Below are 26,598 nucleotides of genomic sequence, written 5' to 3'. Positions count from 1 at the left end.
GTTGTTCAGGGGTTAGCAGACATTTTCTATAAAGGGCTAGAGAGCGACTAGTTTTCTATTAGTAGCCTATATCATCTCTGTTGCAGGCACTGAAGTCTGCCATCATATCAAGAAAGCAGCCACAAGGAATAAATAAATGAACAAGCATGTCCATGTTCCAATAAAACTTTATTTACAAAAACAGACAGGGCAGGCTTTGTGGTAGGAAAATTGTCTCTAATAATAAAAGTGTAATTTGCTAATTAGACTAGACAGCCAAATGACCTTCCATAAGTCATTTGGGACTTCCTTCCAGATGAAGCTGCTGTGGTGGGGGTCAGGGCAGAGGTGGTAAGGGGCAATCAGGCAGGCAGGTGAGTAGTTAGAGGCGATTAGGCAGGCAGAGGGGTTTGGGGTGATCAGGCAGGCAGGTGAGCAGTTAGGAGCCAGCAGTCCTGGATTGCGAGAAGGATATCGGACATCCCCCAAGGGCTCCTGGATTGCAAGAAGGTGCAGGCTGGGCTGAGGGACACCCCTTCTCCCTATGCATGAAATTCATGCACTGGGCTTCTAGTATCTCAATAAAGCTATTAAAGAATAACACAACAGGCAGCAGGTAGATCTGGTCTGTGTGCCGCTCCTTGAGGATATTGAACTGGACTGGCAGCTACCGAGCTCTGTACCCTGTCTCCTTTACGCTGGGCTCTGCTCTGACTGGGGCCTGTCACACAGGCCAAGGTGTGCAGAACCTATTTCCTTTATACAAACATGTATTGAATGCCTATCCATGTAGGTCATTGTGTCAGATGGGCAGCAATGGTAAAATAAGACGACATCCTAGCCCTTGGGGCTCTGAAGATGACAGATAGCATGTGTTTATTGCACAATACTCTGTTGCTTCTGATGATAGATGGTCATGGCCATTTAAAAAAATATATATATTTTATTGATTTTTCACAGAGAGGAAGAGAGAGGGATAGAGAGTTAGAAACATCGATGAGAGAGAATCATCGATCAGCTGCCTCCTGCACACCCCCCACTGGGGATGTGCCCGCAACCAAGGTACATGTCCCTGCCTGGAATCGAACCCGGGACCCTTCAGTCCACAGACTGATGCTCTATCCACTGAGCCAAACCGGTCCTGGCGGTCATGGTCATTTGGGCGCTCACAGGTGAAGCAGCTCACCCTGCTGGGAAAGTTGAGGACTGGCCTCCATGAGAGGAATCCATGAGCCATATGTGGAAGGATGATTAGGTTTTAGCAGGTGGAACAAGGTGGGGTGAGCGGGGTGGCAGGAAGGAAGGCCTGTAAGAAGGATGGGAAGGCTTAGAGAAGTGTCTTCATTTAGAGCCGTGGAGGGTGGGTCAGAGGGTCAGGCAATAGCAAGAGACTGGAAGACATTTGAGAAGCTACTTGTCCAAGAGTGGTCTTGGTCTGGGGTAGGGTTTCAGGGGATGGGTATTCGTTAAAGCTGAATTTATGTTCAGTCAGGGCCAGGGACTGTTCTCTGCCTTGAATCTGGTGTGGGAGAGAATAGATGACAGGCCGAAGCAGTCTCTGTGTCTGGCTTAGTAGATGGTGTACTATTCCCTGGTACAGTGTGAGCAGGTGTGTGTGTGGGGGTCGGCTCTGTTTGATTTAGACATTTGGGTGGGATGGGGAGGAGAGATAGACAGTAACAAGGAATTGAAAAATCAGCTTCAGCCAGCTTAAGGACCGGGAAGACAGGAAAAGATGTTTGACATGAAGGTTGTGGGACATTTGGGGAGGAGCAGCTACTTTCCTAGTTAGGAAGGCCTTTTGGTGGGGGTGAGGCACAGAAGAGCAGAGGTTGGAAGGATGAGGCAGACTGTGCCAGGTAGAGAGAAGGGCACACACATAGGCTCTGAGGTGAAAATGGGCGTGAGGTGTGTAAGCATGTCCCAGAGGCTGGTGTGACTAGAGCAGAGGCAGGAAGGGGAGGCAATGAGGCTGCCAAGGCTGCCAGGAGCCTCACCAGGGAAGCCACTGGGAGGAGGTTGGGAAACAGAATTTTCAGCTAATGGAGGCTTCTAGTTAATAGGATTCTGGTTACACCAGTTACGGAAATCTGCGATGGTGAGCTGGTATGTGAGGGAATTTACATTATGCACTTAGGAGTCCATGCCTGTGTAGGTTGGAGGCCTTCAGAGGTTTGGCTGCTACACTTTCCCTTCCGGCTCAGCATCACAACGTTGAGAAGATTTAGTACTGTTTACAAGTGTGTTCCTTTCTGATTGATATACTTTTTTAAACTTCACACTTCGAAATGGGCTGGCACTGAAAGCATATAAGCAGTCTGAGCATTTGCCTTGTTTTTAATCATGGGGTTGTCTTATTTTGGGCAGTAAAATTTGTGTGGAGTGTGTTGATTCCTGCCTCCTCCACTTCTCCCACGGCTGTTGTTGAATTTGCATTGTCACTCTGTGAACGAATTAAAACTTGCCGTGTCTTCGAGGGCCAGACAAGGAACACTTACCAGAACTTTGGGAAAGACGTTAACTTCTCATTAAGTGGAAAAAGAGACAGTTTCACACTGAAGTGTGTGTGTGCACAGAGCAGGCCTGCATTTTTGTGGTGGCATCTTTATCACTCAGCCCTGCAAACATGCCTTTTTCTGGGTAATGGACCTGAAGCACAGAGCTGTGTGAGTGGCACCCTGTCTGCAAACGCCTTTGTCCTCATCGCCCTGTGCATTCTAGTTACTTGGTGGCGTGTGTATGGCTTGTCAGGCTACTCATCGATTTAGTGGCGTCAAGAGAGAACTTGCCTGTCACTTTTTGTTTCAGGTCAGCTCACTTGTGCCCAAGGAATGGGAGGAGTGATGCGTGTAGTCAAAAAAACTGTCGATCCTTTCGTTTCTGGGTGCTGACTCAGCTAAGCAGTTTTCATCAGCCTACTTTTCTGGGCCTATTTTTATCATTCAAATATTAAAAATAAACTTTGATTCCCTGAGCACTTCAGGAGAGGCTGGGCCTCAAGTAGGACTCTGGATAGTGAACACCAGAAAATTGGATGCAAATCGACTGAATCAGAAGGGGGATTCATGGGCTCAGAGGACCCAGGTAGACTGTGGCGTTAGGTATGGCTGGCTCTGTTACACTCTCTTCAAGGGTCTCGTTCCTTGACAGTTCCTCCAGGTAGCCATGCAGCTCCAGACCTCCCGTCTTCTCAGTTTACTGTCCACCGGGCAAGAAAGAGCATCAGGCTCTCGGTAGTCAACTCTCAGGTTTGGTTTCATTGTCTCGTATTGGGGCCAAGTGTGTGCCCAGCCCTAGTTAATTTTACTGCTAGGAGGGTGAAGGCCTGGCCAGCTTCAAACTGCACCCCCATTCTGGACGTGAAGGAGGAGGGAGGAGCTCCCAGTGAGCCCCCTGGGGAAATAGGTATGAAGGAAATACTCTTTCTGAGAGCAAAAACAAGAGTTGCTTCCTAATATGTGTCCCTCCTCCCCGCTGCACACTGCCTAGCACCCCCCACCTGTACTGATTAGATTTAGCAAATGTTCTTGCCATTCATTTGCAAATTAAAAAAAATTCCTTATTGTTTAAAGTATTACACATGTCTCTTTTTCCCATTGGCCTCTCCCCGGCTATTTCCACCCCCCAGCACATGCCCTCACCCCCCTACTGTCTATGTCCATGGGTTATGTTCATATGCATGCATATAAGTCCTTTGGTTGCTCTGTTACTCCCTCTTGCCCTCCCCCACTTTCTCTCTGAGATTGTAATAAGTGGGTTAATTTAAAGAAAACTATTAAGGAAGTATTAACATAGTGCTTCAGGATATAGTAAACAGCTTGGGAGTGGCTCACAGGTGAGTGATGTGTGCACAAACATGGTGCAGTAATGGTTTAGAGTTTGGATCGTGAGTCTGGCTGCCCAGAGAAAGCCAGTTCGGCTGCACACTAGTGGTGTAAGCTTGGGCTCTTGTCTCGCCTCTGGGTCCCTGACCTTCTTGTGCTATAGGGCTACTTTGGAGGGTTGTTGGGACAAATGTAGCAGGACTGTATAAAGTGCTTACCATAGTTTATGGTACAGGTTTAATCAACATCAGCTGTCATTGTAGTAGGACAAGTAGTGGTAATATAATACACATGGCTCATGGGTAAGAACGTGGTTTAGAGATTCAACAAAGTAGATCTCTAATGAAACAAATGTTTACTGAGCATCTGCTGTGTGCCAGGCACTGAGCTGAGTAGTGGAGAAGCAGAGGTAAATGGGCAGAGTGCTTGTTCTTGAAGGGCAGCCCGTCTAGTGGGAGAGACTCTAATGAGAGGAGGTAGAGTGGTGAGTGCTCGGAGGTGGTGTGGGAGCTGCTGAGGAAGACACCAGATGGCCATGGAGCCGGTCAGAGAAGGCTGCTGGGTGGGGCCTTGAAGCCGGGGAAGCCAGCAGGTGAAGATGGTGAGGGAAGGGCTCTCCACCCAGAGGAGCTGGCATGTGATAAGGTATGGGACACTGACAGCTAAATCTGGTGGCAGAGGCATGTGGCACTCCATTTGGTAGGGGCTGATTATATCTTTTCATATAGTCACATCCTTTCCCCACCTAATTCCCAGGTGACTATCCTTTTAGGGGAACAGGACATGGGCAAATATTGGTACAGCTACAGCTCATAGAAGCTCAGAGTCCTTTGTGCCCCTCCATCAGAGGCCTTCTGTTTATTTGAGAACTTCTATCAGTATCTTCAAACACCAGTGTGGGGTATGTCTGCATATGTGAGAGAGTGTGTGTGTGTGTGTTTAAAACCTGGACATCATATTAAAAAAAAAAAAAGACTTTTATTAAGTGATTTCAGAGAATCCATGGTCCAACTGAACACTGTGAATTAATAACTGCTGCTAATTATTGATCTGTGTGGGCTACTTCTTGATACATTCATTTTGCAAAACGAAACTGAAACCTTACTTTGGAAATGACAATGCTTCTGTCTGTTCTTTGGGTTGCTGTGTGGACCTCTCCTGTGGGGTCAGCTGGTGATCAATGATGGTGGTAAACTAGGGACATTCGGTTACAACTCCCCACATGGCTCATTAGCTCCATGCCTGTATGTTCTGCTTCCAAGGGAACGTGTGACTTTATGGGGAACCTTATAATGAAGTCTAAACTTTGTTGGCGGAACCAGGAAAACTGCCCTCGTTGGCCAGCTCTCAGCTGGTGAGGTCACTGTCCTCATTAGGAAATGAAAATGCTGTGTTGTTTTTCCCTGCCTCCTTGTCTCTCAAGAAATTGGATTCCAGTGGCCTGTGACTGCACCAGCTGCTTAACTGGCCCAGAGCTGGCCTCACCTAATGGTCCTGTCTGAGCTCTGCCGTGACAGCAGGCGGGCCGGCTGCTGAGAGTGACTGTGCTGGGCCACCTGCCTGGCCTTCCAGACTGTCCAGGTGTCAGATGTTATAGATCCTCTGTGGGCCCGAGTAGGGTTCTTGAATCTCCCACTCCTTCCCTGGGCTCACCCAGTTGCCTCCGTCCTTGTCATGGCTTCACCGAGGAGGGGAGCTGGGGCCATGTGATTGACAGGCCGACTAGAATCTTAGGAAGGGCAGTTCCCAGAAGGAAGACATGTGGGGTGACCAAAAATAGAAGAGTTCTCTCCACCTGGAGACCTTGGCAAGTGCCCACAGCCCTAGGATCCCAGGTTTTTCATGTCTTTGAAGCAAAGAGAAGAGAAATTTCTTCTGGCCAAAAGGGCAGGGAGCCTCACTTTTAGGCATTATACACACTTGAGTTAAATTCATGTTTCTCTAAAAACAGAGTTGTTTGACACCAACCTCTAATGTCTTTTGTATCCACAACTCATGGTGTGGTCAAGGACTTGGCTTTAATTCTGAGCTCTGTTCCTTTCCGGCTGTATTTCTTCAGCCAAGCCTCTAGACCTCTCTGGGCCTTAGTTTCAGATGAGTGCCAACCCTGCCTACTTCATTGTCTGTTTGTGAGAATGAAATAAGAATCTCGACTCTTTAAACATATATTCTTGCTGCTGCTTATTAATGGTGTCATTCTGGGACACATTTTTTTCTAAATCACACCAAAACTTTGAACCTTTTTTTTTTTTTTTTTTTTTGCAAGTGTTATTCTCTCTGATTTGGAGGTTGGTTTGTTTGTTTTTTCTATGTAAATGTGAAGTTTTGAGTAAGAGTGAAATGCACATTGGCACCTGAAGTGGCTCTCATTTTGTGTGGCTTTGCTCACCAGCTGAGGAGAAGTAGGCTCTTGTTTGTTTCTTAAAGTGAACAAAAGATGACAAACCCTGCCTGGTGATCTAAGTGGGAAGAGAGTAGAAGGAAGAGGGGCAAGGCGGGAGGGGAAGTGTGGAGACCAGCCAGAAGGCATCTGCTGGATGTGGGGCTAAAATCTGCCATGTATTGCTCTAGTTGTCAACGCTCTTAACACCCATGTCCCCAGGGCATGAAGAGAAGAGGTGGTGATGGTTAGGAGCTGGGATTGAACTCTAGCTCTACAGTTTTACTAAAGGTCTCACCTTGGTCAACATCCTTCACTTCTCTTAGCCTCAGTGTTCTCATCCATAAAATAATGTTAGCTTCATAATATTAGTTTCCTCATAAGGATTAAATAAAATAATCCAGGTAGAGTGAAGGCATTAAGGGCTCAAAGAATTGCCATCATCGTTAGTGTGATGCTGTAATGCAGTGTTTCCCAAACTTTTGACATATGTGTACCCCTTCTATAATTTCCACAATGCTGAGTACCCCTCGTACTCATGAGAACATAGAATTAGGCGCAGCTAAGCACGGTGCAGTGCATATCCCCACCAAACTCCAGTGCAACGCGTACCCCTACCAAACTCTTCCCGTACCCCTGGGGGTACAGGTACCACACTTTGGGAAACACTGCAGAATGAGTTTGATTTTTATAACCCTTTGAGATATGAAGGACAGATGGTCATGCAATTCTCATTGTTAGGAGAATGGACACTGAGATTCAAAGATACAAAGTAACTCTGCGAGGTATCACAGGGCACGAGTCAACAAACTTTTTCTGTAAAGGACCCCATAGTAAATCTATTGGCTTTGTGGGCCACGGGTCTCTGTTAAAACTACTCAACTCTGCCATTGTGGTGTGAAAGTAGCCATAGATGTCACATCAACTAATGATTGTGGCTGTGTATCAATAATACTTTATTTATAAGAACAGGTGGCGGCTGAATTTGGCTTGCAGGCCACAGTTGCCAGCCCTGACATAGCTGAGTTATGTCTTGCATCTGGGTCTTTTGGCTTCAAATTCTAGCCAGTCTCACTGTGACACAGCTTTCTCTACATGTGTATCAGGAGACGCTTGTCTGCCAACCAGGAGCCACACACCTGCCTCTGGAGCCGATTAGAAAAGGGAAGGCCTCATCTCCCAATTTGCCAGATGCCTTCAGGGATGTTTCCTCTGTGTCTTATGCCGCCTCCCTCTGCTGCTGGTCGACAGTCCAGCAGACACGAGTCTGATCAGCTCCAAGTCTTTGTCTGGGATGGCCAGCTCCTGACAGGCCCATCTCAGGCTATAGAGGGGGGCCAGCAGCCTCCCTCGTGCCCATGGCTACTTCACAGCAGCCGCCGACACCTCTGCCCAGGCAGTTGGACATCTACTCTGTGCTCCTGTGCAGCAATGCAATGGGAGGGACGGAGGAGTGAGACCCTCAGGAGATCAGGGAGCCCGCCATCCTCTGGCCATGCTGACTGCTGAGAGTCAGGGAGGAAGGAGGCCCCATCTTGGCAAGATAAGTCATTGAGATTTTCAGCTGTGACCTCTGCTCAAAGGAAAGAGGGAGAGAATCCAGTTACTGCTGCCATTGTGAGCTCTGGGCAGATGGGTGGGAGAGAGGCTTAGTGTTGGATTCAGCCAGCTCCGCAGCTCAGGTTGACCGGAGCAGGGTCAGGTGAGGACTTAACAATGACAAAACACTGCATGTTGCATTTATCACTGTTGACGGCAGCATTTGAAGAAGCTCAAGAGAATTCTCCAAGCTCATTTAAACCCGAAGGAATAGGCTTATTTTCCACAGGATAAGGCTGTTGGTGCTTTATAAATAATGAATAACGAAAAGATTAGGAGGTTACAAAAGGATATGTAAATGGACTCTGTTGAGTGGCCAGTTTGAAAGTTGCTAAGTTCTCCTCCTCTTAGCAATAAACAGCACATGTAAGAAGATTTTGTAGTTGGTGGTTTTGCTCTTTGGATTTTTAGGGGAGGAAAATGGTTCTATAAATTTAAAATATTGTTAATACTTTAAAAAAATATTGATTCTTTTGTTACTAAGGTAGGAGAGTTAATGCATAGCTTAGTGTCCTCTCTTGAGAGGCCCAACAAAATTTAATTATATTTCATTTACTGCTTAGGTAAGTTCTAAAAGGAGATTGTTAGGAGAATAATCATTTGGGGATTATTTTATTTTTAGGGTTGATGTTCAAGGATTATCTAAATTGTTACTAATCTACTAATGGGCTGCATTTTGCTTGTTGCCTCTGTTACAGATTTGCAGCAGGCATTGGCCCCGTTAGAAGTGGGTCACAGTTTGTGATGGATTCAGTTACGAACTCCCCAAATTTGCATGCTAAAACCCCAACTCCCATGTGACTGCCTTTGGAGATAGGGTCTTTAAGGAGGTCATTAAGGTTAAATGAGGTCCTAAGATTGGGGCCCTACTCCAGTGTGCCGGATGTTCTTACAAGAAGTGGGAACATGTGTACACAGAGGAGGGACCATGTGAGGACACAGAGAAAAGGCATTTACAAGCCAAGAGAGAGGCCTTAGAGAATTCAAACGTTCTACATTACAGTATTAGGTTTCTTGTTTCCAGGACTATGAGAAATTTCTATTGTTCAAGCCACTGTGATACAGTGGTATTTGGTTATGATAGCTCTAGGAGATGAATACACTATAACTAATGTCTCTTCTCCCAGCTTTGACAGGTGTAAGTTCAAATCCTGGGTCCAGTATTAGCTGTGAGTACTTGGGACAAGCCGATTAACCTTTCTGTGTCTCAGTTTCCTTTTCTGAAAAATAGGAATAGTGTATGCTCCAGAAATTGGGTATTATGTGTATATTGTGACGTTTTGGTGTGAAAGGGGTTGACTCCATGTCAGCCCTGCTGTGTAATTATAATTCACATGCTAATGTTCACGGTTCCTGCAGGATCCTGGTTTGTTATCAGCGACTCACATTTGTCATTGTTGAAGGCACATGTCTTACATAGGATTGGATTTGTGATCAAAGTGGTGTGGTGTGGGGGTAGATATGCTCAGGTTCTGGGACCAGGCTACTTGGGTTTTCATCTCAGCTTTGGCTCTCTGTTGGGTGTGGCCACTGGCTACCTGTCTTCCTAGTACTCACAGTCTCCGTTTGCTCAGCTGTAAAATGGGATAGGAATGGAGTTGGGCTGGATTTTCTTGGAAATGATACCAACTTGATTTTATGGCTCTGTTTTAGTAATCAAATGTGACTAGACTTCTCATGACTCTGTGGGTTTTCTAACTTAGTTTGTGCAGAGTCTTGATGAAAGCCATATTGGTCTTGAGAGGCAGACCTTGTTGGTTATTTTCTCATATCCCAGTGCTTTCCTCAGTGCCCAGTATACAGTAGATGCTCAATTACTTAATTGTTTTTATTCTTTAACAACTTTATTGGGGTACAGTTGCCACATCATTGTAATTTCACCCACCTAAAGAATCCAGGTTAGTGTTTTTTAGTAACTTACTGTGTTTAATTATTTCTCTGCCTTTGTGGAACTCACATTCTTGTCAGGAGAACACCGGGAGCCAAGACTTGGTAGTCTTGGCCTTCCTGCTCTGATGTAGCTCTCTCTAGTTATTGAACAGAGCTCCTCAGCGATGATCCACAGTCCCTTTATCTTAGACTCATTGCCCCTGCTGTTCCCAGGTTGCTAACATGGGCTCTGTGTCATTGTAGATTTCATCTGATGAGCTTTCTTTAAAAACAAAAACAAAAAAACCCAAAAAACTATTTTTTAAAATTGATTTTAGAGAGGTAGGGAGGAGAGAGAGAGAGAAACATCAGTGATGAGAGAGAATCATTGATTGGCTACCTCCTGAATGCCCCTCACTGGGGATGGAGCCCAAAACCTGACCATGTGCCATTGACCGGAATTGAACCCAGGACCTTTCAGTCTGCAGGCCAATGCTCTGTCCACTGAGCCAAACCGAGTAGGGCCATCTGATCAGCTTTTATCAGACATGGGAAGAGGACCACAGGCAGGAAATACAAGGCTGGAGGATACATAGGTCTGCGAGCTCCAGAGGAGGAGACATGAGGGGCCTCCCAGGAGTGAACATCTCCTGGTCATAGGGCACTGTGGAGTGGTGGGTGACTCCTCTGGTCTATTCTGACACTGTCCCTCCCTTTCCCATGATCTGTGGGAAGTTGCTGTGTTGGAAGAGGGCTGGTGTAAGCTGTTAATTGCTGTGTGAAGAGATGGGAGGCTTGAGTGATACTCATTTAAGAGTGAACCTAGAGACAATCATTGCCCTTGGTCCCAAGGGACACAGCCCTCAACCAGGACACCAATCAGATTGCAAGATTCCACAAACCATCCCAACTGTCTTCTGCCTTTAAATCAATTCAGGACCACAAAGAGCTAAACCTCTGAAGAAAGAGGCCTGTGGTCTAAAAACAAGGTGGAACCCTGCACAAAAAGGAAGTTCGTTTAAAAGGCATTTTTGTCTTTTTATTGTGGAGAGGATAACGGCAGGTACTCAGATTCACCAGGGACCCGTCAAAGCAGGACTATCCAGTGTACAGTTGATTCTTGAACAACATGGGGGTCGGGGCGTTGACCTGCTGAATGTTGAAAATCCTCCTGTAGCTACTGTAGGTGGGTTTGACCCTTGAACAACACATGAGTCAGTTGAAAGAAAACCACTTATAAGTTCAAACCCATGTTGTTCCTGGGCCAACTGTATACCATGGGGTCCTCTCCTTTACTTTGTGATCGGGGTTACCTGCCTTTATCGACCCTGAAATAACATCCAAGCCATAGGAAGGAATTTGCAAAGTTCAGACTAACTTGAATGGTGTTTAGTTTTCTTTGTAAAATTGTGTAATTTTTCATGTGTAACTTGGGTGGAACATATTTGCCCTTGCTCTCTATCTATATGGGCACACGGACTTCTTGAATCCCTACTCTTAACAGTATTGTTGGCATTCTGAGTCTGTTGTGTATACGCTGTGGTATACAGCACCTGAGTTTTTATGGTATATACTAATCATCCTGTATAATCTTACTGTTCTTCACATGAGGAGAAAAGCACATACAAATGTAATATAAAAGAGGCTAAATAAAGAGCTCTGCCATAATGAATTGGCAATAGCATTGCCAATAGTGACATTTTATCTTAAAAATGTGTTTTTATAGCCTGGTTAGCATGACTCAGTGGTTGAGTGTTGACCTGTGAATCAGGAGGTCCTGGTTCGATTCCCTTTGGGGGGCACATGCCTGGGTTGGGGACTTGAGCCCCAGTGTGGGATGGGCACCAAAGTACAAAACATCATTAATGTTTCTATCTTTCTCTCCTTCTCCCTTCCTTTCTGAAATCAATAAAAATATATTTTAAAAATGTTTGTGTGTATATCTATAGATGTTCCTATATGCAAATAATCTGTAGTCTCAGATAACACCAATCATACTGCAACAATATAATTGCTGAGGATAGTTACAAGTTTTCACATATGCTTTCCCCATTCTTTATGCTTGAAAAATATTCACTCTATCTACATGACCTGAGAATATAGCCCAAACAGACTTTATTTTTTCCCTTTAGTCTTGTTTATTTTTAGTTCTGTAAGTTTGATATAAATTATATAAGTTTTCCCACCAATTCTGTTGCTGTCTTGTTATCATTTTGACTACTTCAAGCTTATTTTTCTCTGATAGATTCTTTAGGGAGGGCTTATGGGAACATATTACCCAAGTTCTTACATGTTGTACTAGTTTGTGCTTTTCTTGAAAATCAATTTGGTGGTTCTAAAATCCTTAGCTCACATTTTCTTGAGTATCTTAAATATGTTACTGCATTTTGGGGAAGCATTGCTGTCAAAGTTGGATGATAATCATTTTCTCCCCCTTAGAAGTCATTTGCCCAAAGGAGTTCTTCTCTTTCTCTGAAGTTCAGGAATTCTGCTAGATTGAGTCTTGGTGGTAGTCCTTCAGCATTATTATTCTCAGGTACATGGAATGCTCTTTCAATATATAATTTCAGATTTATTTCAACACCATTTTTTCGAATCATGGTTTTATATCTGTTCCTTTCCTCTGGTTTTTCTCTCCAGGAGCTTCTGTTTTCTGATGTTGGATCTTATTTGCCTGTTTTTAATATTTGTCATTTTCTCTCAAGTCTTTTTTATCCCTTTTTTAATTTCCTTTTAGTCTTTTTTTATTTTTTTTATTTTTATTTTTTAAGCTTGTTCTTTTCACCTTCTAGGTGTTCTATCTCGGTTGGTCTTTATTTCTGAAATGTTTTCTTTAACTTTCCTGAGTTTTATCACCTCTTTATTGAGTTTTTCTAATTCTGGTTTATGTTGTTTCATATTTTGTATCATTTCCATATTGTCTTTTAGCTTGGTTTGAAATAGAAGGTTACAGTTACATGGGTATTTCTGGAATGCCCTCATTATCCGTAGATATATTCTACTTGTTATTCTCTTCTTCTTATAGCTTTGTCTGGGATTTTATCTGGATACATCCTTGTTTCAATGTAGTAAAAAAGCTAAACTTTAAAAAAAATTATTTTATTAATTTTTTTACAGAGAGGAAGAGAGAGGGATAGAGAGTTAGAAAGATCAATGAGAGAGAATCATCGATCAGCTGCCTCTTGCACACTCCCTACTGGGGATGTGCCTGCAACCAAGGTACATACCCTTGACTGGAATTGAACCTGGGACCTTTCAGTCCACAGGCAGACGCTCTATCCACTGAGCTAAACCGGTTTTGGCAAGAAGCTAAACTTTTAAAGGGAGATGAGTTGACGGCAGCTTTTACTAACTTCACAGAGCTTCCTTTCTGTTGTTTTTATGTAGTGATCAGGTTTATGGCAACTCGTTTGCTGAAACTTCCTGCCTCTGTTTTCCTCTTCTCCCTTTATCAATAACCTTTCTTTCCTTCACCTCTCGTGTCTCTGTACTTCGCAGCTATGATTCCACTCAAGCAGTTTTCTCTCTCTCACTGAAATAACTTTCAAATAGGATGGAAAATAGTCCTGGATGTCCTAGCGGGCTAGGTTTGAGAATAATGGAGGCCAGCTGTGTTAGTCCCTTCAATGTTACATATAGGACCCTTGCACTCATCAGTAGTCTGACTGTAGTTCTTCACTTGGCCCAGCATGTTTTCCTTTCAGGGAATACCTGTTGGTGATTTGGGCTTCTCTTCTCAAGATATCTCATCAGATGCCCTGTGGCTTCTGTATTCTCCTGCACAGATGGCAGTGCCATACAGACCGTGTGGCTATTGGTTTGTCCTTACTGGTTCTATTTTGGGGTTTGTGGGGATAACTTGTTACCTATTTTATGTAATATTATCTGTAGGCTTTTGGTTAATAGGAATTTAAAATAATGCTAATAAACTTCCCCATAATACCATCCCACCAGACAAAGTACAAAAGAAGAAAGCTATAGTGAGGGTGAACTTGAAGGTGAACTGTCAGCTGGTAATAGGCAGATTGGTTACTGTGGATCAGAGCTCATTTTGCTTCACAAAAGTGATTACGCTGATGGCTCCTAACAGCCTTCGTTCATTATGAGCAGAGCTTCCCAGCCAGACTGCTGGGAGGCGCGTGGGCCCTAGAGTGATTGCCTCAGCCCTCGGGGCTGCCAGAGGGCCGAGGCGGCAGGAGTCTCCAGCCAGTTGCCTCCAATCTGAGTGGCTTCATCTGTTCACCTTCAGTGGGGCATAGAAGTGTGATTTTGAGCTTTGCTTATGGATTTATTTATTCATCAAACATTTTATATTTTTAAAGAAATTTCCTAACTTTTTATTTTGAAACATTTCAAACCTACGCAAGACAATGACCTTGGGTACACGTACCCTTCACCAAGATTCACTTCATACTTTGCACACCTGCCTTTATTTCTAGTCTTTTATTATGAACACACACACACACACACACACACACACACACAACTAGGTATTTTTTTCTGTATTAACAAAGTTGTTTCAGGATTTGTGATTCTTCATCCCTAAATCTCCCTATTTATTTCCCAAGCATAAGTCTCCCACAGTATCACAATATTGTTATCATGCCCGAGAAAATCAACAATCATTCCCTAATATCTAACACACAGTCCATTTTCACAATTCCCTAATTGATCTAAGGTCTCTCTTTTAGTCATTCCCCCTACATTAAAGGTCCAGACAAGGTCTGAGAACTTCCTTTGATATGGCGTTGGACCATCCTTCAGACTGAACGCTGTGCCAGGCCCTCCCTCTGCAGGATTTGGGGAAAAGCAGACTGGGCAGGGCCAGGTTCCTGTTCTGGAGGAACTCATGGCCCAGTAGCCATGTTACAAATACAAGCAATCCCGACTCGGTCAGGCCTCCTAGACCTTCCTGCTTTATTCCTAGGAGTTTTATTCACCTTTGTAACAGCTGGCATCCAGCTCCCTCCCTCCCACACTCACCAAGCCCCGCCTGGTCAGTTTCCTGGAATCATAGGAACCCTTTCAGGTTTGGGCACTGACCTGATTTGCATAAAGGCAAGTGTGCTTTTTTGAGGAGGCCAGTGATAGTTTTGTCGTGGTTGCTGAACCATAAGCCACATAGATTTTTTGGCATGTCCTTGCATTGATCCTGAGGTCCTTATCCCATAAATGTCTCTGGAATTTGTCAGTGTGTCAGGGTTCATGTGCAGTAGTGGGTCTAAAACTGGAATTCCTTCAGGGGCCAGGTGGGCAGTGGAAGTGCATAAAGGAAGCACCTGTGCGAAAAGGGGGTGGGGTTCTTGGGGAACTGGACAGCACTTGTCCTCTAGTGGCAACTAGTCAGTGCCAGCTGCTGCGACCTCAAGGGCATGTTGTGTGGTTAGGCACTTGAAGTTTTGACAAGAAGTTGGAAAACTAGGCCTTTAAGGGGAATGTCTTGATTTTAATTATTGTCACCTAATTAAAAGCCACATCACATCCACATCCACACTCAAACACTTTGAGGATCAACAGAGCACGTCTGCAAGCCAGACACTCCTTGGGGCTTGGAGGAGCGGTATACCCCCTCCTGCAGTAGCCCACGTCTTGCTTTCACTCTGTTTATTGGCTTCCCTTGTTGTTACCTTTTTATTTTTGCTTCATTCACAGTCCACATTTTCTGCCTGTGGTCTCAGGAGGCTGGGATTTGATGAGACTATTGTGACTTGTTCCAGAGCTAAATTGAGTTTTCAACTTGGTATTCAGATGTGGGATGTCTCTCTCCAACGCTGTGTCTGTAACAATAGCTCCTCCACAGCAGATCAAGTCCCAGCAGCAGGCCGCCTCTTTGGAAGAAAGGGGCCATTCTAGGCCCACCCCCTTCCCTCCTGGGCAGGCGGCAGGTTATAATAGTGACTACACCCCTCACTCACAGACCCCAGTGGGGTGTTTTGGGCTCTGTCTCAGCGGTCCTGCTTCTCACAATGGAGGTGGGCAGGTTTCGTGAGCTGCATCCCTCTGACTCTGGTATTTATCAAAGTAATAGTAGTGGCTGGGCCTTGGTGTTCCTGGGCACTATTTTATATGCCGTGTTTATATTTACCAAACTCATTTTCTTAGCTTTTCAGTGCCAATTATGAGCTATTTGGCAACCCTTTCAATTTTCTCTGTGGGTTGTTATAAACCCATATTTTTGTTGAGTGGGAACCTTTCTTTCTAAAGAATTTATTTAAAAACTTTTTATTTTGAAATAATCTTAATTTTGCCGAAGAATTGTAATAGTAGTAAAAGAACTCCAATGTACCCTTTAGTCAGATTCATGAATTGTATTTTGCCACATTTAAGATGGATTTATCAACTTATATTTTTACCCATGTAAACCTTTATCCTATTCTATTTAAGAGTTGTAAACATCATGACTTTTTACCCCTAAGAACTTGTATTTCCTAAGAAGGGCACTTTCTCACATAGCTACAGTGTGATGGTAAAATTCAGAAAATTTAACACTGGTGCAGTATTATTATGTAGAGTAGAGCCCATACTCATATTTCACCAATTGGGCCAATTAAGCCTTTTATGGCCATTTTTTTTTGTCTGATCCAGGATCTGGGCCAGAACCAGGCACTGCATTGAACCATCCGGCTTTTTAATCTTTAATCTGCACCACTTCACAGCTTCTTTGGTTTTCAGGACCTTGACTCTTTTGCATTTCTCTTCTGGCCAAGTGTTTGTAGAACAGCCCAAATTTGGGTTTGCCAGCCATTTCCTCATGCTTAGGTTCAGGTTATGTGTTTTATTCAGGATCTTGAAGGTTTTACCTCTATTTCCTCTTGGCCTAATAAAGGGACACTAATAAGTAGACTTCTGTCTTACAGATGGCAAAGCTTGATACCAAGAAGTGAAGGTTAAGAGCAGAGGTGCCACTCGTGGCCCCAGGCAGAATTTGTCTCGCAGATGTGGTTTGTTAATCCGTGTTTTTAAGACCTCAACATTTCACAGAGAAACCCACATTTCCAGCTGGTCTTAAAGGATGTGAGAACGTGAGTCAGGGATGTCCCCTTCATATGGGCACCCACTCTCTGCTTCACCGTAACTTCCACTCTCACTTGATGCCCAGTGTGCATTTCCCGGCCTGCTTCAGTCCTTTGTTGCCTGGCTGGCTCCTGCAGCCTGTGGCTCTGAAACCGCCGGGTAGGCTTGCAGCTCTGCAGTCTGTATTCTGCTCCTGTACAGCGTCTGGTTCTTCGTGGGGCCCATCAGGAGTCAGTTTGCGTGTCACATCTGCTCCTCTTGCCTGTTCTTTCTTCTTGGGGAGGTGGCCGCTGGGAGTCACTCTCATCTCCCCTGCAGGGATACTGCTGCACGCACTCTCCCTAAGGGCAGGTGTCACTTGGAGGACCTCAAGGCGTTGCACACTGGCTCTCATGGAAGCCCAGTTTGGTGGGAGGCTCCTTCAACTCCCAGTTAATGTGGGAAATGCTACATCCCTGCACCAGTCTAGGGAAATCAGACGAGTAATTCCTGAAGAGTTGAGGTTGAATTCTGGGATGCATCGAGGTGGCTAGGAGACAGGTTGGGGGAAGAGGACTCGGTATTGGTGCCAACCTGAAAATACTTTCAGGGATCACTCCAGACCTTCCTAGTCCTTCCCTTACCTGCAGAAAACAGACCTCTTTGGGTTGGACTACAGTGGGATCCTAATTTATAATTTATGACTAATGATAGCAGTAGTAGTAATTATAAAAAATAATAGCTAATATTAGTACTTACTATAATATATGCCAGATACTTTACATGTATTTGTATTTATGTGCACTCACCAATATACACGTGTTTTAATTCTCCCTGTAATTTCTGAAGTAGGTATTTTTATCATCCAATTTTAAAGGTGATAAAACCAAGGCCCAGATAGGTTAAATGACTTGCCGAAGATCACAGAGGCAGAGCCAGCCTGTCTGACCTCAAAGCAAACACTCTTTTAAAAAATATATATATTTTTATTGATTTTAGAGAGGAAGGGAGAGGGGGAGAGAGATAGGAACATCAGTGATAAGAGAGAAACGTATGACAGAGAATCATTGATCGGCTGCCTCCTATACTTCCCTGCTGGGGACTGAGTGCACAACCCAGGCGTGTGATCTTGACCAGAATCACCCAGGACTCTTCAGTCCATAGGCCAATGCTCTATCTACTGAGCCAAACCTGCTAGGGCTCAGAGCAAACTGGGACCTTTTGGCACAAAGGACTGAAGTGAGCTGCCTTCTTCATATACAGATGCCCCAAGAAGTAACTTGAAGGAGCTTGGAGGAATGAAATGACAGTCAAGTATGCTTCCGCCTGTTATTACTTGGAGCCCTGCAATTTTCCTGTTGTGTTCGCATATTTTGGGTGTGTGTCATCTGCAATTAATTACTCTCCTGCATTACTGGAGTTGTTTGGGCTGTTTCCTTGGCTCTGGATATGAAATGTGGGGGCCAGCATGCCATTCTGAGTGGAATTTACCAGGTGGCTAATGAGATGGGGATTATTAAATAGTGAAATGATGGGAATGGGGAGTGAGCACTAAAAATCAAACAAGCTTTTCATGGTCTTCCTTTCCGTCTCCTCTGCTCCAGTTGGCTGATGAGACACCACACAGTTCAAGTCACCTCACATCCAACTTGCACTGATCATTTCTTTTGCAAAATGATTGAGTCCAAAGTGACTTGTTGCGTTTAGTTGTCACGTTTCTTCCGTCTGGAACTATTTCTTGCTTTCCTTGACTTTTGTGACCTTGACCTTTTTGAAGATTATGGGTCAATTAATTTTGCAGGATGGCCCCCAATTTGTTGGTTTACTATTTCCTTGTGGTTTGATTCTGCGTCTGCATCTTTGATAGGAATATCTGTCCTGGCGGCTGGTGCACAGTGGCTTCAGTTGTTTCATTACTCATCATGTTAACTGGTTAAGGTGGTGTCTGCCACCCTTCTCCACTGTGAACTTAATCTCTTCTCTTTTACAGTTAAGTATTGTGCGGGGAGGCGGTTGAAGCCTTTGTAAATATCCCATTCTGCATTAGACTTTCCATTGATTATTTATGGATTTGTTGATTTCTATTATATTCAGTAGCTCATAACCCATTGTTGTCACTATTTTGAAGTTCAGATCGTCCCAGTTTTGTCCAGGGGAGCTTTGTTGCTGGCATCTCTGTCCTTTTGAAATGTTCTATGAGTTTACACTGAACCTTGAACTCCAATCTAACACCATAGTGTTGACCTCTGGCTTTCTCACGTTATTCGATCACTCTCCCTGGCTTTGGATGGAACTATTCAGGAAGGGGAAGAGCAATGCTGGGGGGGAGGGGGACGACGACAACGGGATCTTTGAATGAGCCCCCAGGGGATTCCATTGTAGGAGATCCTCCATCCTCTGACCACATAGGAAGAACCCTGGCCTTGTACTGAAGGTGTGGACTTTGGGGTCACCCAGACACTAGTCCAAGGTCCACTTCAGTCAACCAGCCCCACTGAGCCCCCATTCCTCATTGGATCAAGTGTGATTGGATCAAGTGTGGATTATGGTAATATTTTATGGTTATGGACTAAAATGAGATAAGTAGGGCCTGAGACTTGGCATTTCTACCAAGTGCCCTAGGGATGCCAATTGTGCCAGACCTTGGACCACACTTTGAGTAGCAAGGTCTGGGCAAAGGAATGAGCCAGGGCAAAGGCCTAAGACCAGTCTGCGCCCTGGAACTAAGGGAAGTCGCTGATGCTGGAGCGGGGCAGGATGCTGGAGCAGGGAGCGGGTGCGGGAAATCCTGAGGAGCCTGAGGCTTGGAAATTAGTGTAAAGTTTAAGCCTGAAGGCAGTTGCAAGGGAATGACATACTATGTGGGAAAAACAAAGAGTGGGGGAAGCGTGGAAACAGGCAAGTGTGCAGGCCAGAAGGCAGCTACTGTAACTGAGCATCCACCCAGGCAAGAAATGAGGATGGCCAGACTGGGAGGGCGGGTACAGGGGAGACAGAAAGAAGTATTCACATGTTCATCTGAGGATTCCAGAAAGCCTTGCCAACTCCCACCCTCGACCCAAACACACCTGCTGGCCACCCTGCCATTTTCTTTAAAAGCATCAGGAAAGGAAGCAAATCATGTACCTCTCAAACAGCTTCCAGTGACTGCAGTAATTAATGTTTGTAAGTCAAAGCAATTATGCTTGCCCTAATGTCAGAACAAACAACCCTTAATCCCAGACAGCACCACTCAAAGGATAATTATTCAAAACCAGCGACCCTGTGAAGTGCGTTTGGTAATTCACAGCCATCAAAATATTACAGTTAATTCACTGGTTTGGACATTATATTTGCCAAGCAGTAACGTAAATTACAACTGGTTTTGATGATTCCAGGTGCATTGTTTTCTAATTTTTCATTAAGATTTAAACATTTAATAAAAGATGTTATGCTTGTGAAAGTTAAGGATAAGTTCTGAACTTGGGATCCTGTTACAGTGTAATAAAATTTGATATTATACACATATTTGCACATACATAAGTGACATTACTGAATGGTCATATACTGGTATAAATATGGAGGAATGTGTGAATATATAATTGAGTTGAACCTCAGTTAACCAAATTAAGGTTAAAAGTGAATTATTGTATAATCTTTCTAAGTAGTGTTATTTACAGAAAACTATCTTCTTTTTTGGCTCTTTAAACAGATCAGTTAAGTATAGAACCCCACTTTATGTTTTTTTTCTAGCTAGAACTCCCTCTCATTGTCCAGATGGGTGAAGTTCTACAGGGCACAGCAGTTATATACAAAAATTATAAGATTGGTACTTGGTCCATCTTTTATACATATTTCAAAAATTCATTGTCTATTGTGCCTTAGCTCCCCTTTCAGTCCCACAATATACTTATACTATCCTCAGGGTCCCGAATTATAAATACCATCTAATTTCCTAGTCAAAATTTTCCTTTTCCTCAATTTTTATCTGCCATTTTCCCTATATCAAACCATAATGACAAAACAAAATAGTACTATTTTCTTGTTTATGCAAATGAACCTGAAATCAAGAGAGCAAAAAATATATTCATCTGTAAAATAGGGATAACAACTAAACCTACTTCATAGGGCAGTTGTAAGGATTAACTAAATTAATATAAGTGTTTAGAAACAACACCCGGAATCTAACTATATATAACATTATCACCCCAAAATGGAATTATTTTCAAATGATGCTAAGTATAACGTTTTTTAGAGGGATGCAATCTAAGGACTAAAAGAACAGTAAAGAAATTCTAAACTTCAAAAACAAAACAGAAAACAAAAACAAAAAACATCACAGTAATATACAACTACAGGAATTTGCTTTCCCAACCCAGACTCTGGCGCGAGGGAGGCACTATCCATAACCGCACCTGACCACTGTCAGAGCACGGCTAAGTGACCAGGCTGTCTGTAAAAGTGACTGTCTGTCCCTCGCAGCCGCCAACAAAGGCAGGCAGGCAGGGAGGCATAAATCTCCTGGCTTTATGGTATGGACAGCAACTCCCAAATATTCAAGGTCATGATCACTGCAAAATACAACAACGTTGAAAAGTCATTTTTCCCCAGACTGCTTGTTCCCCTCCCACTTTTCTCAGGCCGCCAGCTCCGGCCCCATCACTATTTCTGAGGTGTTTCACCTCTCAGCCCCGTGCCAGGATGAACGCTGCACTGTCTCCCACAGAATGTATCTGCACTTGCAGCCTCATTCATCTTCACCACGACATGACACTCGCAGGAGCTGACTCTGTTCAGCGCTGACTGGAGAGAAGGGAGGGTCAGCCAGGTTTGTAGATACCCAAAGGGTCAGGGTCAGCCAGGTTTGTAGGTACCTACAGGGAGGCTCAGCAGTTCTCTTGGCAAATGACAAGGGTGACAAGTGGTTTTTTGGGAGCAGTTTTAGATTTACAGAAACATGACCAAAGCAGAGAGTTCCCTTATTCTCACTCCTTCATTGCCTTCTTTCCCAATTTTTCTTATTAACATCTTGCATTGGTAGGGCACATTTGTTACAACTGATGAACCAATTCTGATACATCATTATTAAAGTCCATAGTGTACATCAGGATTCACTCTTGGTGGTGTTCATTCTGTGGGTCTGGACAGATGTATAATGACTTGTGCCCACCATTATTGTCTCAGATTAATTTCACTGCCCTAAAAATCCCCCATGTTCCACCTATTCATTTCTCCCCACAACCCTTAGCAACCACTGACCTTTACACCGTCCCACGGTTTTGCCTTTTTCAGAATGTCATATAGTTGGATTCCAAGTATACAGTCTTTTCAAATTGAATTCTTTCATTTAGAAATATGCATTTTAGTCGCCCCCCTGTCTTTTCATGGCTATATAGATCATTACTTTTCACCATTGAATAATATTCCATTTTCTGGGTGCACCACAGTTTGTTTATCCATTCACCTATTGAAGGTCATCTTGGTTGCTTCCGAGTTTTGGCAATTATGAATAAAATTGCTAAATATTGTGTGCAAGGTTTTGTGTGGACTTAAGTTTTCAACTCCCCTGAGTAAATACCAAGCAGCCAGGTTGCTGGATCACATAGTCAGAGTGTGTTTGGTTTTGTAAGAACCCCCAGGCTGTTTTCCAAAGTGGCTGCACCATGTTGCCTTCCCACCAGCAGTGAATGAGTTCCTGTGGCTCCACATCCTCGGCAGCTTTAACAGGTGTGGCTTTAGCTTTTGTGGTCATCCTGTGAGGCAGATGAGTGATTTGCAGCTGAAAGACGAAATCTATGGGGACAGCCATTGACAGATGTGGGCCCCCGACTGGCCACAGAGCAGAGCGTGGGAAGTACACCAGCTGTCCCTGTGGCACTAGTGATGACTCAGGATGGAGGTGGAGAAACGGGTTGAACCCTCAGGACTCCCAGGAAGCCCATTTTGGAAGGTCAGCACTGATGGTTCCTTGCAGTGTTTCCCAAACTTTTGACATATGTGTACCCCTTCTATAATTTTCATAATGCTGAGTACCCCTCGTACTCACGAGAACGTAGAATTAGGCGCAGCTAAGCACGATGCAGTGCATATCCCCACCAAATTCCGGCGCAACATGTACCCCCACCAAACTCTTCCCGTACCCCTGGGGGTACGCGTACCTCACTTTGGGAAACACTGCCAGTAACAGCGCCCCTTCCCCCAACTTTTCTAGATGGTTTTTCAGATGGACTCTTAATGAAATCACTCAGTTAGTTGCAAAAAGAGCCAGGTGTTGTTGGTGATTTTCTGCTGAGCCGGCACACCTTAGGGCCAGAGAGGAGGCAAGTCCTATGAAATAGGAAGGAAAGTTGCCCTAAGATGTAGCTGCCCTAAGCCAGCCATCTGTGCTTCCTTGTTCAGAGGTCTTGTCCTCACAGGCTCACTCACTCCCCTGCCACCAGTGTAGACGGGTGTAGGTGGGGAGATGCCTCACCAGAGAAAGAGAAGACCAAGGGATGGCTGCACCCCAGTAGCTTCATCACCCGCCAGATGTATATAGCCTTCTGGGCTCTGTTGCTCTCACTCTCTCATACATGTGTACATGCATGTAAATATCCTCCCCCGACACATGTGCAACACAGTGTATAGTGAAGAGGTTAGGTGCCCAGGCTCTGAAGACAGACTGCTGGGCTAAGGTGGGTGCTGATGGCACCAGAGCCCTGGTCAGGTTTGGTCTTGTTGCTCACCTTGCCTCTCACCTATTTAGATTGACAGACTCCTGGCTCGTGACTTGTGATGGGTCGAAGGCCTCTGATGAGATGGGCCTCAGTCATTATTGTAATTCATAGGTAGAATGTGCTTAATTAATTGATCCATTCTGTTGTCTCATGAAGTATCAAATGAGAAGGCATTTTTATTTGATAATCACAACAGAGACCTGGGTAATGATAAGAATGATGAATTCTGTTCTTCTGTTTCCAAATTCAGTCTGGTTGCAGATTAGTTGTCTAGAGCCTAGGAATTATTTTCTTGGGGCTAAGATATCTCTTGATGGGGCTCTGTAGTTTGCCAAAGCCGCCCATCCCCTCTTCCCTCTTGTACTTGTACCTGGTTTGCTTTACTCATTGCTGGACCTGCAGTGGTCCTTTAAGCCTGTGTTCCATTGTATGGGTGTGCTGGGCAGAGGACTGTTATGCACTTGATAGGACCATGCACACACGTTTTCAGAGTTTGGTTTGCCATTGCCCCATAGTTACATAGGGTGTGACCATAAGGCCAACCTCTTGCTATTGTCTTAGCAATTTCATGTGAATCTAAAATTACTTAAAAAAAAAAAAAATGGGCCTCATCCTGCTGCAGGATGGGAATCAGGAGCCAGTTGCCTTTTTGGAGCAGCCAGTGTATCCTCCAGGTGTTTGAGTTTTATTCAGAAGCAGTTCCAGGCACCTGGAAGTGTTCATTTCCCCCAAAGGCAAACAAGTTCATTCATACAAACTGGACTGGGATGAGTTTATGGCTCTCAAAGATGTCTGACTCAGTGGTTTGATATATCCTACATGGTTCCTCCTCATTTTGATAGAAGTCAGATTTATATTAAAGATCTTGGCTTTTATCTGTTAGGTATGATATTCAGATAGTCTTAAGACTCTATTAAAAGATTGATCCAAACTGGAAGACAGCAGCCCTTTTTTATTTCAGTGCTGAGTCGAAGATGAATAAGGGAGCTGAGGGTCAGCCTGTGTGGTGTGAGCAAATGAGACAGAGCAGCCAGATGTAGATGTGACGCACCTGTCAGCCAACTGGAGTGAGCCTGCCCAGCCTGCCTCTTGGGGGTGCTCTGTCACAAACCATGTTAAATTATACCACATAGAAGTGCATATAAATGCCCTTTCCTTAGTTTTCAGGTCATATGTGACTTGAATTCGCATGAGGAGATTAGGGCTAGCCTGGGATGAGTGACAAGACTCTGGTTAAGGAACCCAAGGAAACAAGCTGTAAATCCGCATACATCAGGGAATATTTTTTTTCTCCCACAGGCCTTTTCAAGGCCTGTTAGTTGTTGAGTTTCATATGTTTGCTATTCATATCACAGACGGAGAAAGTGCAGATACCTGTAGGAACACCATGGCAGGCTGTCTAGGGGGAGGGAGCTAATGAAGGGGCTCCTCTGTACTTTTCCTCTAAAGCTTCTGAGATGAATGTGGAGTTCTCAGGGGACCCCTGAGTATATGGTAGTGTCTGCAGTTGGTGCAGATATTCTTTCTGCCAAAGTAGTGCAGAAAAGCAAAATGCAAATATAGCACTGTCTTTGCGGGCGAAGATGTCATCAAGTGCACTGAAAGCAGACGGCAGAGCCAGCAATGGGCGGTCTCAGGCTTTCCCCTGAGTAAACTGTGCTCTTAAATGAGGCAAACCCAGTTGTAGAAAAATTTATAATCCGGTTTTATAAAGTAAACTACCTGAGTATATCAGGTGTGTAGTTAGTGACTGTGAGCATGGAGGGCAGCATTAATATGTATATCAGGTTTTAAACATTGATTACTATGGGGAAGTGGTGAATGGAACAGTAAACAAGGGAATAACACTTCAAACAGAAAAAGATTAAAGGAGTGTGAAAGATGTTTCATCCACATAAAATTATATTTAGGAGTGTGTGTGTGTATGTATGTCTAGTGAGGGGTATGATAGAAAAATTATAAAAATGTTGGGTTTATTTTCAAGGCTGTGGATTTTCAGCTGATTTTCGCATTTCTTTTTTAAATGTGTTCTAAATTTTAAAGTGAGCATTTTTACTTTTAAATTTATTCTTATGAGCATAAAAGAAACCCAATCTTACAGCTATTTTGCTGTGAGGAAATGCTCTAGCTCATTCAAAAGCATTTGGGCATAGGGCTTTGAGGGGAGGAGCAGAACAAGAAATGGGGAGGAGGCACCTCTGTCTGGGGTAGCTGGTGAAGCAGCCAAGTCCAAGTCCTACAGGAGACAGAGAACAGCTCTCCTGAGCCTTAGGTGCCGACAGACCTGGGTTTGGATCTCTTTAGTGTGCCTTACTTGTGACTATGGTTGGAGACCTAATCCATACCCCAATTCCTCTGCTATAACATGGGGAGAATATGATAGTGTCATTATGCCTGGCATATCGTAGGCACTTAATAAACATTTTCCCACTGAATGAAGAATGAATAAATGAACGAGTGTGTGCTTGATTCATCAAGGTCATATATGTATAGTCTGAGCTATGTCATAAATACTCAACAAATGGTGGTTTTCTGTCCCTAATCCCCATATTCTTTTTCTTAGCCAGTGTACCTGGAGAGGAAATTGAGCAGAGTAGGGTCTTTTAGCCTGAATTCCATGCTTCACAGCATGATCTTACAAAGGGATAGACTTTGTCCACTGCTTCTCCTCTTTATGCCTCATCTCTAAAATTGATGTCCTGATAATACTTGGAAGGATTAAATGAGATACCTAAAGACTTCATATGATGCCTGGCAAATAATGAATATCTTTTTTATAATATAAAAAAAACATTTTATAGTTAATAAAAATATTAAGAGTATTCCCCAGGTTGAATATACAGTACTTAGTTTGTTCTTCTGTAAATGGAGAGTATATTACAGAGTGCCTGGCACAGAATAGTTACCTAACAGATTGATAGATTCAAATTACCTGAGCATAGCACATCAGCATCCTGATTTTATGTGCACTGGAACCAGTTAGCTCATTCCCATCATGAAAGAACAGTTCTTGAAGGCATTCTGCACATGTGCCTTTGTTAACTCATCTTTTCACACAGACCCCTCCCCCAACCCCGGCCTTCAGTCTAATTGCCAATTTTTAAAAATATTTTTTTAAACATTCTTCTACCTACAGGGAAAATGAGGTGCTCAAAGTCCAGCTGAAGAAGTATGTAGGAGCTGTCCAGATGCTGAAAAGAGAAGGTCAAACAGCTGAAGGTGAGGGGGAGACCAGCCTGGGTGGGAGGGGGCTAAGCCT

General features: G+C 44.0%; 1 protein-coding gene across 7 annotated transcripts in view; it reads left to right on the top strand.

Moving 5' to 3' along the window:
* The window catches only part of SNX29 (sorting nexin 29), a 413,174-nt gene that overhangs the window by 148,126 nt on the left and 238,450 nt on the right, over positions 1–26,598 (top strand). For all 7 annotated transcript variants that reach the window (XM_036411104.2, XM_036411105.2, XM_045571684.1 and 4 more), the window contains one exon: positions 26,476–26,558. In XM_036411104.2, coding sequence (XP_036266997.1) covers positions 26,476–26,558 — 83 coding nt within the window. The remainder of the gene's footprint in view (positions 1–26,475; positions 26,559–26,598) is intronic.

Source organism: Pipistrellus kuhlii, unplaced genomic scaffold (genome assembly GCF_014108245.1).
Source record: "Pipistrellus kuhlii isolate mPipKuh1 unplaced genomic scaffold, mPipKuh1.p scaffold_m20_p_4, whole genome shotgun sequence".
Taxonomy (NCBI): Eukaryota; Metazoa; Chordata; class Mammalia; order Chiroptera; family Vespertilionidae; genus Pipistrellus; species Pipistrellus kuhlii.
The sequence above is the reverse complement of the archived record's forward strand: the minus strand, read 5'-3'. Positions and strand labels throughout refer to the sequence as shown.